The sequence below is a fragment of the Conger conger genome, chromosome 11, assembly GCF_963514075.1.
Source record: "Conger conger chromosome 11, fConCon1.1, whole genome shotgun sequence".
NCBI lineage: Eukaryota > Metazoa > Chordata > Actinopteri > Anguilliformes > Congridae > Conger > Conger conger.
The window spans coordinates 12,020,676-12,036,235 of record NC_083770.1 but is presented as its reverse complement, the minus strand read 5'-3'; the positions used below and the strand labels follow the sequence as shown (position 1 = coordinate 12,036,235).

General features: G+C 45.0%; 1 protein-coding gene across 1 annotated transcript in view; it reads right to left on the bottom strand.

Annotated features, from left to right (window-relative positions):
- The window catches only part of efna5b (ephrin-A5b), a 119,285-nt gene extending 106,295 nt beyond the window's left edge, over window positions 1-12,990 (bottom strand). Inside the window, exon 1 of the mRNA XM_061261407.1 lies at window positions 11,829-12,990. Coding sequence (XP_061117391.1) covers window positions 11,829-11,953 — 125 coding nt within the window. The 5' untranslated portion in view covers window positions 11,954-12,990. The remainder of the gene's footprint in view (window positions 1-11,828) is intronic.
- Window positions 12,991-15,560: the final 2,570 nt, after the last annotated feature.

Here is a 15,560-nt window from a genome sequence, read left to right as displayed (position 1 = left end):
AAAAAACTACCTTTGAATTGTACCGCTGTCTGTGCTGGGTTATAAAAGCCTTCAAATGAGAAAGGAACAAGACATAAAGGACACTTATGCCCCCACAGGACTCTGCCGTTATACTGTGCATGTGTGTTTGTGCATGTGAATGTGTGCTTGTTTGTTTGTGTGTATGTACAGAAGTCAGAGGCCTACACTACCAAGCGAAGAAAGGAAAATATTCTATAAGCACGACATGGGGAAAGAGTTTGTTTGAACATAGATTATGTGCATGAGAGCCCTTATTTTGCACAAAACAAATATTCACCTTGGACTTGACAATGTAGTACCTACGAAACACACACCCACATGCACGTGCGCACAAAGACACACACACACACACACACACAGTAGAGTATTGGTAATTTAATAAGTAAGATTAACTATAAATGCAGAAGGTGTCCTTGAAAACAAATGTTTAAAACCATCCAGGCAGATCCTAAGAATTAAGGGAAAGTCAGCTGACTGACAGCTTAGGCTTGGGGGTGTTGGGGGGTAGGGGGGGGGGGGCGTTAAAACCAGCCTTCTAATAATCTCCACCTGTAAAATGTTCAGATGACTCCCTGACTCCCTGTCAGTCACTTCCCCCAAACCCCGCACCCCCTCCCCATCCAACCACTCCACCCATCAACACCCCTCCGTTAGCGCTAGTCGATTAGCCTCGGATTTGGTTTCATGGGATTGATTAAAAGGAGGAAAGTAAAAACGACCCTTTAAAAAAAAAAAAAAAAAAACTTGGTGGCCCCGTATCCCAGCTGTTTCAATCCCATGCAAATCATTTTTCATATTCCTGTTACACCGCAGAACAAACGCAACATGGCCACGCTAAGATTCAAATGCAGGTACGTTTTACCGTCTGTCCAGTTTTTTGCCAAGAATTCGCCTTTGCATTTACTGTACACACGGGAGTTAGAAAGAAAAAGGAAAAACTACTCCTTTCAACAGTTAAAAGCGCTTTTTAACGCTGTGAAACATCTTTTTGTTTGTCGTTGCTTTCTTTGTTTTGTGTTCTGTTCAAAGGCTTGACTCTTGTTGCTCTTCCACGTAAAAAAAAAAAAATTAAAAAAAGGCGAACGTCAAGGTCTGAATTTCTCGATTCTTCTACACTATTTTTAGAAATGAATTTGGGAATATCTTGTGACAGCAAAGTGGGACAGTGTCGCGCTTTACAGAACACACGAGCAGACCTTCCGGCAAACAAAAACACAGTTTGAAGAAACCAAATTTTTTTTAAAAGCAGCTTATTCTGTTTCCCCTGCATTTACTCTGCGCAAGTGAACTCAACCGCACGAAGGGAACAGCATTTTGTGCCTTTTGTAGTCTAACGGAGGATCTGTTTGGGAGGGCGACATGTTCAGGTTCCTGTTTTCTGGAGGCTGAAACGCAGGCCCTGAGCTCACCCAGGCCGCAGCACGAGAGAAAAGAGGGAGAGTCTTAATAACAGCAAGCCGCAAACACGCTCATCTCTCCTCCACCCAGGGCTGGAAAAAGTCCCCCGGAGAACAGCGGGTCTGAAACACGCGCGGTCATATTTTCCAGCCGCGCGGTAATACCCTCCTCGTTACCGGAGTGCGCTCCCGCCACCGAACGCCTGGCCGAGTCGGTTTCGTTTTTCCAGAAAGGGAAAAAAGAAATGACGCGGACGATTACGGTTCCGTGTGAAGAGGGCGGAACGCGCGGGTCGCGCGATGGATTACGCTCAAACACCGTGTAATGGTCGTGTCTGAACTCCCGTCCAGCCGTGACCGTGTCTCTCCGCGCTTGGCACGTTTTCCTCGCCGCTGTCACTTTAAGAAGGTGTGTTACTGGGCACCTGCCATGTACCCGTGTAATCCGTGGGCTGCGCTTTCCTCCGTCGTGACTCTGAGAACTGAGAACTGACAGGAGACGCAGGTACGGCCGAAACATGAACCGGCGCTATGGCCGAACATCGCCTACATATCAGCGTCTGGCTGGAACTGAGGCAGACATTTTATATCCCCGATTACGCGGTTTGTTTTATATTTCAGCCAAAGCACCTTGGACGCTGAAACGTTCAGTGACTCTTACACTTTTCTGGACACCCTTTTTCGCGTATAAAATACGCATGCGTGTGTTAAAAAGCCTCATAAGAGGTTCGGTACTCGTCTCCGAAGGCTGACATTCCCGCCAAACGAAGGCTCGACTATCCCATTCTGTCATATCTGCGAGAAACAGGAAGTGAACGCAAATGAGTTGCGTGGCCAATGAGCTCGAAGGCGGGTTGAACCAGTGAGAGTACGACCAATCAGGTTAAAGGTATGTTTGATCGGTGGGGACATGCGACCAATCAGATCAGGGGTGGGTTGGACTAGTAAGTTGGATCACCAAAGGAAGGTTGAGCCAGGGGTGTAAATCAAATGAGTCCATCTCAACTGTCATAAAAATGAGCCCACTGGCACATTTCAGCAGCGCAGAAAACACACAGCCAGACAGACAGACGTGTGGGAGACAGACGGTCACACAGCCCTGCGTAACAGTAGCCCGAATCTGTACATCGACTTAACATTTCTGTCCATCTGTCGGCCCCACTCAGCCCGCGTAGTTTGCCCACTGAACGAGGGGGAAAAAGAAAATAAACTTCTGCTCTTCCAGATTCCCATGCAAATGGTGTAATTACATAAACGCGCACAGACCGAAAACACAAACCGAGGCAAACAGAAAAACACGATGTAGGTCAAGCGAGACAAAACTTCCCGGCTGCAATCAAATAAATGAACAAGAGGGACGGCGTACCGAGACACACCACTGCGCTTTTAAAAATTCATGACAACATCCCGACGGAAAGTGAGAGAACGTTTCTCTTCGGCGCCGTAATTTATATTTTTTTGTCTTTCAAAAGGAATATTTACAGAAGGGTTCGTACCTGCCTAGTACCTGAACACACGGCTTTTAAAACAGCATAGCACTTCAATGCGGAAAGCCAGCAGTTCATACCCCTACAATGCACTTCCACGAATAATAACACGGGTATAAAAGGCGATGGATATTTAACAATGCGGCAACTTCAGGGTTTTATCACGTACAGTTGCCAGCCGAATATACTTCAAGATCCCTCGGCTACTGCCTTTGTTCTATTCAATATTCATAATTCCTGATTTTGTAATTTCATATTACATATATCACCGCATATGAATAATTTCTTATTTCGTAATTTCAACATATTTCTCACAGTCTCACAGTATAAGCCTCCCCTCGCTCTCGGTGAGAATGATCCAGCATTCTCCGATCTAATCTTGACGAGATCAGAGTTCAGCGCTCACGGTGGATTCTGGGAGGATGGAGGAGGTTTTGGGCGTGAGGCTCTGGAGGTTCTGTTGTTTTTTGGGGCTTTTTCAGGATGATGATGAGCAGGAATCGAGCCCGACAGATAAGACTCCCACAGTCCGGACCGCAGAGAGGGAACAGGACAGGGGCGCTGTAGAGACAGGACAGGGGCAGTGTAGAGACAGGACAGGGGCGCTGTAGAGACAGGACAGGGGCAGTGTAGAGACAGGACAGGGGCGCTGTAGAGACAGGACAGGGGCGCTGTAGAGACAGGACAGGGGCTCTGTAGAGACAGGACAGGGGCTCTGTAGAGACAGGACAGGGGCGCTGTAGAGACAGGACAGGGGCAGTGTAGAGACAGGACAGGGGCGCTGTAGAGACAGGACAGGGGCGCTGTAGAGACAGGACAGGGGCAGTGTAGAGACAGGACAGGGGCGCTGTAGAGACAGGACAGGGGCGGTGTAGAGACAGGACAGGGGCGGTGTAGAGACAGGACAGGGGCGCTGTAGAGACAGGACAGGGGCTCTGTAGAGACAGGACAGGGGCGCTGTAGAGACAGGACAGGGGCGCTGTAGACACAGGACAGGGGCGCTATAGAGACAGGACAGGGGCGCTGTAGAGACAGGACAGGGGGGCTGTAGACACAGGACAGGGGCGCTGTAGAGACAGGACAGGGGGGCTGTAGAGACAGGACAGGGGCGCTGTAGAGACAGGAAATGGGGCGCTGCGGAGCGTGACTGGGGCAGCGCCCCATTTCCTGTTTCTACAGCGCCCCTGTCCTCCTGGTGGAGGCCGTCTCATCTGGCTCTAGGAGGGCGGTGTTTTTTTGTTTAACAAACTGACAAGAGGGAATTCAACGCGCTGCCAATGTTTTCTTCAGCAGCCAAGGTCAGTGCATGCAAGGAACAGCCCCCACCCCGACAAATCCATTAATTCACACGCACCCACACACACACGCAAATAGTATATAAATGTACACACATACACGCACATTAAATACGCTCACACACACACATATATGCACATACACGCACATTAATTACGCTCACACACACACACATTTCCAAAGCCTGCCATCCCCTCTCAGATCTGAGGGGTGTGTTGGGGCAGTTTGAGAGGAAGAGAGGATCCACTCATCATCCCTGTCAATAATTCATATTCATAATATTCATTAATATTCATTAACGTTCTCTCCTGTCTGCGGGGTTCATCTGCTCCGCGTTATTGATCATGCGCGAGACGGGGTCCAAACGCAGAGTCTGACAGCCGTCAATCAATCCCGCCGGGGACCGAGATCCCCCCCCCACCTCGCTGGACCGAACCCAAACCCGCACAGTCACCACCCTTAACGTCCTGGCCCGGCCCGGCCCAGCCCAGCCCAGCCCAGCCAGGCTCACGTTTTACACATTCTTCACGCGTTCGTCAAGGAACCCTGAGCGGAAATCTGAGCGCGCGCACGCAGGAAGCCATGTTTGTCCTTGTCTGAGCAGTTCGGGTGGAGGACTACCACGTTTACAAAACACGGGTGAAATAAAGAAATCTATGTTTTTAAACGATGCGATTTCAGTCAAAATAAACGGGCGTGTTATGTCTCCGCGGTCGCATCAGCACCCCGATCCTGACCTCGGACGCTTCGCTCGCTCGGTTGAAAATTTGTTCCTTTAGATTTGAGGTTTGCTATCCGCTCGGCGCGGCAGATCACCAAGCTCCTCCCCCTCCCCCTCCCCCTCCCCCTCCCCCTCCCCCTCCGAGCGTCCGTGATTGACAGGCGGGTGCCCGTGATTGACAGGCGGGTGACCCAGTTTTTGGAGGTCAGAGACCAGCCTTCCAGAGCTCTGTCTGGCCCCTGCAGAGGGAGCCAGAGAGGAGATAGATCACTTCTGGGGTCCCCCTCCCAACCCCACTATCTCCTGCAGCGTTTATAAATGCGCTGCGTATGAGTAATATCGCTCTCCTTCTCTCTTTCTCTTTCTCCATCCCTCACTCCCTCCCTCTCCCTCTCTCTCTCTCCCGCAGAAGCAGAGCTGATATAGGCTCAGCATGTTTGAGGATAGTTTTCATATGGAAACGGCATATGCGATTAGCAGCAGGGGGTTATATTTTCATCAAACAAAATGTAGAAATAAATTATTTATGAATAAATATTTTTTCGACTTCTGTCGGGGTTCTTCTTTTGCACGCAATCAAGAAAGTGTCAACAGAATGTCCATCAATTCTCTTTCTGAGGGGAAAATGCCAGGGACGGAGATCATCGTACATGCAGAAATAAGGACAAAAAAAAAAGACAAATCGTTGAAAATATAATTCATACATTAGCGGAAGAAGATTGGAAAAGGATTTTTTCTGAAATGCTTGATCTTACATTTTTTACGTTTGCCTTCGTTTTACATTAAAACATGCTCTGAATCGTACCATCGCAGGGTTATTTTCTATTTCGGGATTTAATCCTTGAATATGTAGTTACATACTATCCATCCTCATTATACAGCATGCTCTATGATTAAAACAGAGCACAGAATGAGGTTAGTCTGAACACCAGCATATACAAAAATAGTATCACTTGTTAAAACAAAGCCCCATCATTAAAAAACAGTGCTACAATAAATATGCCACACGTGAGCCCGACACTGAAGAGGAAATATTGATATTTATTCATATTTTCAGCTTTTATCAGCTTGACTGAGGCTCCATCAGACCGAGTGCCCACCAGAGAAAGGGAGGAGGCGGGTTTGGGTTGGGGTTGGGGGTGGATGGGGGGGGCTCGGGGGTGTCTGGTTTAGACACCTTCCTGGGGTACAGGGCTGCAGAATTTGCCTAAAACGCCTGAAAAAAACCCCCATAAAAGTCCAGGATGCACTGGTGCGCTGTCAACGCTGACACAGATCGCTGCGAAGGGGAGCAGAGGTGCGGGGGTGTTTGGGGAAGTGTCGTGCTGACAGGTAATGAGAGCAGAAACCTGGGGCTCGGTCCACAGCCGTGCCGAGAGCCCACAGGTCTGCCCGTGACCTCCGACCTTTCGGCTCGCCGCCAGAGGAACCGCAAGAGTCACGGTCAAACAGGGCCGGGAGCGACCGTGCTAAACAACATGAACCCACACCTAAACCTAAACCTAAACCTAAACCCAAACCTAAACACACACCTAAACCTAAACACACACCTAAACCTAAACCCAAACACAACCACGAGCAGTATCCCCCTTCAGACGACGCCTCGCTACAAAGCTTTTGAGCCAAGGCCGCTTTCCAGACAGACCCCTCCCACCCCTCGTTCCCTGAGCTACAAAGCGCAGCGACAGAGGAACAACAGCGCAAGACTTCATGATGTTCAGAGCTCAACCGCATTTTTTGGCAAATTAACAAGAAAAATGACACGGCCTCTCCGACTAATGTCCGTCATCAGGATTCCTAAAGCGGCCAGAGAGTTCTGTCAGCGCAAACGAGCCCATCGCTCCAATCAAACGCCAGCTGCGTGCCGGACCAAACGCCATTTCAGCCCGTCTTCATTTCTTGATTGAGGAAACGCATCCCATTTTTTATTCGGAGAAAGCCAAAAGACATGTTTCTGGTTGCCGAGCTGGGGGCCTGTTTTGGATTGGAGTTGCGGGGAGAGGGCATGGGGGGGGGGGATGTTGGCGGTTGAGGAGACAGCAGATTTTGCCTTATGTGGTAATATCCAGAAGAAAGGCGGCTGCTTTGTTCAAGGAAGGGAAGTATTATTGTCCATGTGGTTTACATCAGAGACAGCACTGTGTCACAGCTCCACATCAAAACCGCAGCGCAGAGATGTGTGTGTGTGTGTGTGTGTGTGTGTGTAAGACACACATGTCCCGCAAGGGCTCATCCTGTGTATAGGAAACCAGACAAAGTAAAAAAAAACATTAATTATTATAATAAATAACTACATTAATAATAATAATATTAATAATACAGGCAGTACTGGGGTCTGGTTCCCATGCAGTCCAGATGTTTAGCATGAACCAGGCTGGTACCCAGCTGTGCTAAAAACTGTTTTCTTTCAAATGTAACTTCATTTTTTTCATTCATTGCATTTTTACTGCAAGCTGTGCAACACACTCAGCATACGGCCTTACTTCAAACGAGCAAATAATAATAAATATAATAATAATGGACAGTAATAATAATGCAATAGACTAACTGGACACATCATTTCGTGTGTACGTGCCCGCTACGTAGCACGCGAACAAGACAAACGAACTGAATATTTTTATTTAATATTTAGAATTTTCATAACCGATGATCCAGTGCAGCCCTCAGTGGTGAGCTTCCTGGCCTGATACAGACAAACAACAGCAAATCCGGGAGCATGCTCAGTGCGAGCGAGCGTCTCTGGGCCAATCACGTCCCCCCGTCACCCCGGCCCAGCGTGACAGAGGGGCGCAGCTGTGGGCGGGGTCCCATTCAATCTTGGGCCCCTGGCCCAGATGCACCCTGGGAGAAAATAAATCGACCCCTTCATTAAGAGTCGAGTGACGGTGAGAAGCTTGGGGGTTCCAGGAGGGTGATGTTCAGGAGCGTAATTAAGCGGTTAACACGTTTCCTCCCCTCCAGACACCGCTCGGTCCAAACGCCGCCGCGGGGGCGCAGGGAGGAACCCCCCCCCACCCCCTCGCCACCACCCGAAAAACTTTAAATGAAAAACAGCAGGAGCCGCGAGAGGAGCGGGTACCAGGGCGCTCCTCCGTGTTCGCTCGCGATGATTTATTCTTTAAATAAACAGTCGCTACGCGGTCCCGCGGCCTCCGCTACACTCACTGCCCAGCGGCCAGACACACCCAACCCGCCTCACACGGTATTACCAATGCAGATCTGATTGGCCTCTTCGGCCGTATATGCTACTCTGTGCTGTGTGTGCGTGTGGGAGTGAATCCTTACAATGTCATGTAGTCCACAGTTCATGAGTGACCCTTGTTTTTGTATCACGGGGTAGAGATTCACACATTGGCATGAAACCTTTTGACAAGTAAATGCTGACTCAAAAATATCTGTCCCTTGAGTCATCTGATTGAGCATGTTTATTTGCCAAACCCCCCCTCCCTTCTCTCACTTATTCTCTCTCCTCCATGCCCTCTGGGGCTAAAGAGTCAAACAGGCAGCCATTATTCAAAAGAAAATGACTCATGCCACTAAAACATATCCCCAAAAAAAACGGTTTCCTTTCTCCGGGAGAGTTACAAACTAACACATACAGAGGAGTCCAAGGAAAATATATTTCCTTTGTTTATTTTACAGGGCACACAGAAGTTTTCCACGTGTACTCCTTTAATAGTGTGTGTGTATGTGTCTCCCTTTCTCCCCTCTCACTAAAGATGTATTGCATATTTACTATTAGTCCCCATTTTTAAACTTTCTTTTTTACACAAAGAGAAAATACAGCCGGGTGAAATTAATAAAACTATTATTTTGTTTCAAAAGAACTGCCCGTCAGTTTTAAAAAATGTGTTTGGTAATGAAACTGTGTCTGTCAACACAACAGATCTGATAACGGTCGGGCCTAAGTTCTCAGCGTTTTGAAGAAAGCGACGGCCAAATAAACGCTGCTTAAAGCCAGACGAACGATAACGACCGCACCACACCGAACACACGGGGGTATCTGGTACGATAATCTAAAACTCAATACCCCTTTTGTAGACTACTGCGTTGACCACCAGTTGCTTTCGATAATTAATCTTTTTCTCAGGAAATTCTAGCTAAATTTTAACATTAACACAATAACGTCGGTGTGCGATTAGTGACTTGTCCAATTGCGTTCCCACAGAATGCATAAAAAACGACTTCAGCAGATGCAGGGCCGTCTCTAGTTTTCAGATGTCTAAGATACCACCTCGAACTTTCGTAAATAGATCACAGAGTTCGAATCAGTTTCTACACTGAAATGAATTGTTCTAAAGGTCGACCGCAGAAAACCTGCATTAGGCCTCCGCAGTAGGCACGCAAAGACTAATTTGAAATAATATGCCCGCTTACGCACATATTAGTGACCGTACAGTCCTTGCTCCAGGACGTTAGCTCCAAATTAGTCCAAAGTTATTAAGAAACATGAAATGGATGAACTATTTCTCGACTCTCCCAGTGAGTGGCATACAATGGATCCGTCTGAATAAGCGTAGCCTCTGCTGGGTTGGAATTTCCCCATCAGTGGCACACGAATATGACTACAAATATTAGATGAGTGATCTTGTAAATTGGGCGTTTGTGTTTCTTTTTTTTGCACTGGAGCCGCATAGATGGCATTTTCACTGTATGAGGAAAAAGTGTGAGCGAGTTGGGTTTGTTTCGCCCTGTCCGGCTTTGGAGGCACGCGCCAGAAAATGTCGTCCACTCTCGCATAAAAGTTACGCCGGTTTACGTCTTGCTTGTGGACGATCAATGTTGGTGCAAACGCATACATTGTCCAAGCTGCATTTATTTTACTTTATTGATTACTTCATGACCAGATGCTGCCCATAGTTTACTTTATTTTCCCACACACCCCAACAAACTGCAAGGCAATGCTGATCTGAAGAGTCTGCTGAAGAGATGACACTAACCCGCTCAACTGCATACAGTACATGTTTTAATTGCCTCGCTAAATGCTTCACTTTTGCACAAACATCAAACACGTGTAAGTCCGTTTTAAATGCAATGCAAATCCCTGCATTAATTTATTTAATTATTTAATATGTACATTTATTTTCTACTGCTGCTTAATTTACTCTGAAATTACGGTTATTGTGCGCAGTTATTCACAGCATAACGTCGAATACAACCGGAGCTTCCAGCAGGACGCGTCACGGTCATCCGGAGGGATGCGGGCGTTGACCCGGCACTCCAAGTTCAGCTACAAACCATAATATGAGCAATAACGTCTTATTTATTTATTTATTTTTAATCATACAATTCAGTTATAGGCTCATGATCAAAGAAAATGCACTTTTAGAGTGAGCCACTTATTCTCTGAAAAGATGTAGCCTGCTTGTGCAACAATTTTGCTTTGTTAGTGGAAACACTTTTCAAGCAGTTCCCTAACAATGAAGTCCACAGAACTAACGGCAATGATTAATTACGTCACTGTGTACAAAAAGTCAGAAATATAGGCTATATGGTAAAAAAGATGTTCCAAGATATTTGGCGTTGTCCAAAGGTTAGGCAACAACAATATTAAGTGAACTAAGAAAATACAGATTTTAGGCCATCCAAATAGGCTACATACGAATAAAACTAGAATAACAAATACAAATGTGATTACTAGATTATGAACGCAATTAGTATAAGCGCAAATAAATATGAAAACGTCCTCTCAAGAACGGGGATCTCCTCCTGTGAATTAGCCTACCAATAGGATAAAAATTCAAAGAGGCAAAAAAAATCTATTAAAATAAGACCTGAGTCGAAAATCGATGTGGAAATTCTCTACCATACGGCGCCGATAACCCGAGGAGCGACGCTGTGCGACCTTTCGCACTCAGCGAGCAACTCAAATAATTGACAGATTTTTGTTCATATAAATTAGTCCCATCGTTGGCTTGGTCGAAAAAATAGGCTAACTTGATTATATGTATAGGCTACTATATGTGAGATCCAAGGATGGGAAGAGAGATATTCACATTTCTTTGTACGCGACTAATCAGGTGATTTGTGATGATATTTAGTATTTCTTATGCTCCGTATGAAATAGTGAAATCTACCAGAAATAAGCCACCGCTTTCTACCGGTTTTTCTACTATTCTGGCGGAGTGTTTTATTTAAAAAGATTAGGTGACCGCGTGCTCAACAGCAACAGTGTGGTGTCTCCGTCCGCCGATTGTCTCCGCGAGCAGAACGGGGCGCGTTTATTATGTGACCAACAAAACAACAAAAAAAATGTATTCCTGGAGAAACTGCGATATGCGCTATGCTGCATTTCATCTACACCGTTCACCGGGCACCTGTGAACTGGGCTCGTGAACGAAACGAGTTGAGCTGGCGAATTTAGGTTGTTCCTGGTCATAGATATCTGCGTGAATGAAAGGAGAATTACAATGCCTGCCAGTGCAGCGCCTGGATTCATGCAGAGATGTGACATTTTTTAATATATAAATATATACCTCTGCGTTGCACATACGTGCGATTTGACACACGGCTAACATTAAAATTAATGTTTCAGTAGGTTTATGCTATTTTGTTTATGCGTACAGTGGTAAAATAAAACCAGGTGCAGCGCAAGAGGAAACCTGACAGGTCATATATACCGAAGACGTCTGGATGGATTAAACTAGAGAGAATTCAATAGCCCACTTGACTACAGGTTATGCCTTGTTACACTAAATACTTGGCGTCTCCAGTTTTGACGGACACGATTAGCCTTCTACCCCGGGAAGGATATGCGACACGCAGGCTTAGCTTCGCAAGTATACATTTCTAATTGTCGTCATTCCTCGATTCATAGATTTGTCTTCCTCAACGGACAGCGAGCGGCTCAAGTTAGTGAGCCGTAGCTGTCCCAGGCCTCTGTGCGCAGCTGAAATGTAAACTTACCTGGGGTTGGTGCTGTTCCAGTAGACGGCATAGCGGTCGGCCACCACCTTGGAGCCAGGCTCTTGGCTAAATACACACATCCAAAGTATCAGAAAAACGAGAATGATCATTTCCACGTGCAGCATCACTGAAGTTCGATACGTAATCCTCTTCGGTGAGAACTGGGGGGGAAACGCTGCGCGTTCAAGCAAGCTGCTACTTCGACGAGAAGTGATCAACTGTCATTCACATTTGTAGCCCCCTTTTGATTTTTTCGACCTGTGTGTAAAAGGGCACTTGTCAGTTTTTTTAGGCGAAGAGGTGTATTCCAGTCGCGAGGACCTTATGACCGCAACCTGCACTATAGTGACGATGCTTGATTGATCGTCACTTTTCAGTCACACTTAGAACAATTGGCTGTCGGATATATGCGTTTGGGGAAAGAGATGGTGATTAATGATTGTCAATGTATAAAGTCCGTATCATTCAGGAACAAGACAGCTCCCAGAAGTCTATTCCGTTTGATCAGGTATTCATAGCAACAAGCATCAGTTTTCACTGTTCCTGAGCGCATGCAGTTGCAAGGAGATGCAACAATATTCCCAACGCAAAAATTCGAGGGGCGATCCGGTAAGAACAGTCAAGGAAAAATAAATGCAGGTTTAACATCCAATGTACAGTACAAGTGTCTGTAATCTTCCAGGGCAATCGTGCAAGTAGCTTGCTATGTGCTAAGTCTATACAAATACCAGTCAGTCACTGCGTGCGGAAATTCAACAGTGCAGGGTCAAGTCCAGAAATTCAAAAAAGAAAAAACGCAATACGTATCGTATTTCCGCGGCTCACATTAGAAGTCCATCTTCTCTGAAATCTCTTTCAGAACTTTTGAACGCCATTTATAAAAAGACCCATTTACTCGAGTTGTATTTTGCAATGCTGTCTTACCGCTGGCTTCTCCGTGCGGCTTGGAGCAGCCGTATCCTTTCTCAGCCTCGTCTTGTAAGTGCTGTTGCAGAGGGGTAGCGAGTCCGTCGCCGAACCGAAAAACCTGAAGGCTTTTTCACGTGCTGCGTGACCGAACACCCGACTGTAAATCCCGAATCCGAATGCGAGCATTCCAGTGCCACATCCAAATATATAAGGACCGGAGAAATCAAACGCGGATCATGCGCTCTGTCGCGCAGTTGGTTTTCAGTCGGAATGAGAAGGTGAGACCAAAGGCAGGCGCTCGCCGACTGCGAGAGGAGTGGGTTAGGTTTCAGCCTCGCACAGGGCTGCCCCATTGGTCTGAATTTTGAAAGGGGCGTTCCCCACAGGAACATACCCCTCCCCCAACACCGCCAAAACTAATTCAATTACTGAAAGGCAGCTAAAAGCGGCATTCTCACTAGAGGAGACCGCCGGCTAGGACAGGGAGCGACGGCATGATCAACCAGACAAGCATTTATAGGCAGTTTAATTATCAAGCATATCAACAGAGCATTGACATTCAGTAGTTCAACAGAGCAGACATTCTTGTTCTTGATTTTATCATAAGAAGGCAGTAGCTGAAATTTTAAGTAGGTTTGATTATTTAGATTTCATGGAATTATAAATGATGCGTATATAATACAAACTATATATACATATACCTATATATAACCACTAGCTCAGCAATCCCACTTTAATGTTTTTTTTCTGTTGTATTTTGTGCGCAAAGCCATATATGGTAACGCTTCAGTACTTAGCAATAGCCTAAATGCGTCAACTTCTGCCTCTCATAAAAATATTGAATATCCTGTTATTCAAACCATAACTTTTGAAGAACACTACAATTGTGTGTTCCTATTAACTCCAGCATGGACCTCGCTGACCAGCGATGCTGATAAAACCTTGATGATAGATCTTAAAATTACCCATCATACGAACTTCGTTTTGCTGAAGATGACTATTTTTCCTCTCTCACCTAGTGGATACAGGTGTATGTTTTTTTCCAGAGAAAAGCGGTAAGTGTTGAGCGTTTTAAAATCATAACGCATTTGACGTTTTCATTGATTGTTATGTAGTAATCACGAAGCATCAAATACGTGGGAGCGAAATACATTACAATGAGTTTAATCCTTTATCAAATCAGAAGTTATCAAAGTTTCGAAAATGGGTATATAACAGCAGACTCGTGTCGGGTATGCATTTTCTGAGAATTTGCAAAAGCTGGGAACTATTATCGAAGCCATTTGACTTCACGAGAATTCTTATCAACAGTTTTTAATTTCTCCTTATTTTTAGCTCAGCATTCCAATCCGCTCCCCCGTTCGCTCCTGAACTCTTCTAGCTAATCAAAATGTATTTGGTGATTTCAAAAAAGCTAGACCACTTGTATATCACAACTACCCATAGTTATAATAATAATAATAATAATAATAATAATAATAATAATAATAATAACAAAAATAATAATACGTATTATTAGTATTATTATTATCATTATCAGTAGTAGTAGTAGTAGTAGTAGTACCTAATATTAACTAATACTATCAATTATTATTATTATTATTATTATTATTATTATTTCTTATTTTTTTGTAATACAATTTCTCAGTTTAACGTAGGCCTATATAAAAATGTGAAGGGGGTGGCAACGCAATATACATTAAATATTGAAATCCATTAGTTAGAAAACTAAAAAGCTAAAAAACAAAATAGTTTAACTTGGAGATGGTCTCCAACATCCTATTGCATTTTCAAATTCATGCAACTCTTGAAAATAAGTTAACAGAAGAATTCATATTCACAAGCTAAGCTGAAACCTGAGGCTTGGGAGCCAAGTAAACATTTTGAACAAAGCTTGTCCGCGTATTGTGTAGTTTTACGTCGCTCTACATAAAGGCGTGTTGCTCAAGCGCTTACTTTAAAGCGGTGCGCTGGCAACCTGTTACCGCGTAGAAAGCGCCCAGACGCCGCGTAGTGGAGGCAAGGCAAAGTGTTCCGCGGAAATGCCACGGCACGCGGCCGCCAAGTTCCGCTCGCTGCACGTTCAGGCTGAAAGTAGAGGACTGTTGAAGTTACTCGCGAGACAAATCAAAAGCAAAGTTAAAACCGAGGGAATTAATACGGAAGCAACATTTTTGCGTGGTCTCTTCTGCAACACGAGCACAATATTGGGCTCTATGCTGTCCTTTTGAGTGAATTTCTTGATGCGCACGAAATGCCCTCCCGCGTCCCTGAGACTCTAGGTTATATATATATATATATATATATATATATATATATATATATATATATATATATATATATATATAATAAATAAGAAATGTGCATATATATGTATATATATATATATATATATATATAATATATAATAAATAAATAAATAAGAAATGTGTGTGTGTATATATATATATATATATATATATACACACACACACACACACATCTTTTTATTTATTCTTTTGAACACTGCTGTGCAGCTCGCGCAGCGGAACACGGACATCAGGAATCACCCGTCTGTGTCATGAGTGTCCATCATTACAGACCAGACACGCGGGGACGCGGGGGAGGGCGTGTCTGGCGGGACTGAATTCGACAAAAGCGTATTATCAAGGGACCGCACGTACACATCAATACCTTTTCAATAATTAACTGTCTATTTTAAATTCCGTTGTAGTTTTTCATGCGGACTAAGCCAGAGAAGTGTCCTTAAAGTGTTATCTACTTGAACAGCCGTATATTTACCTCATTTATGAAGATAATTATATTCGTGGGAACAATGCCAAT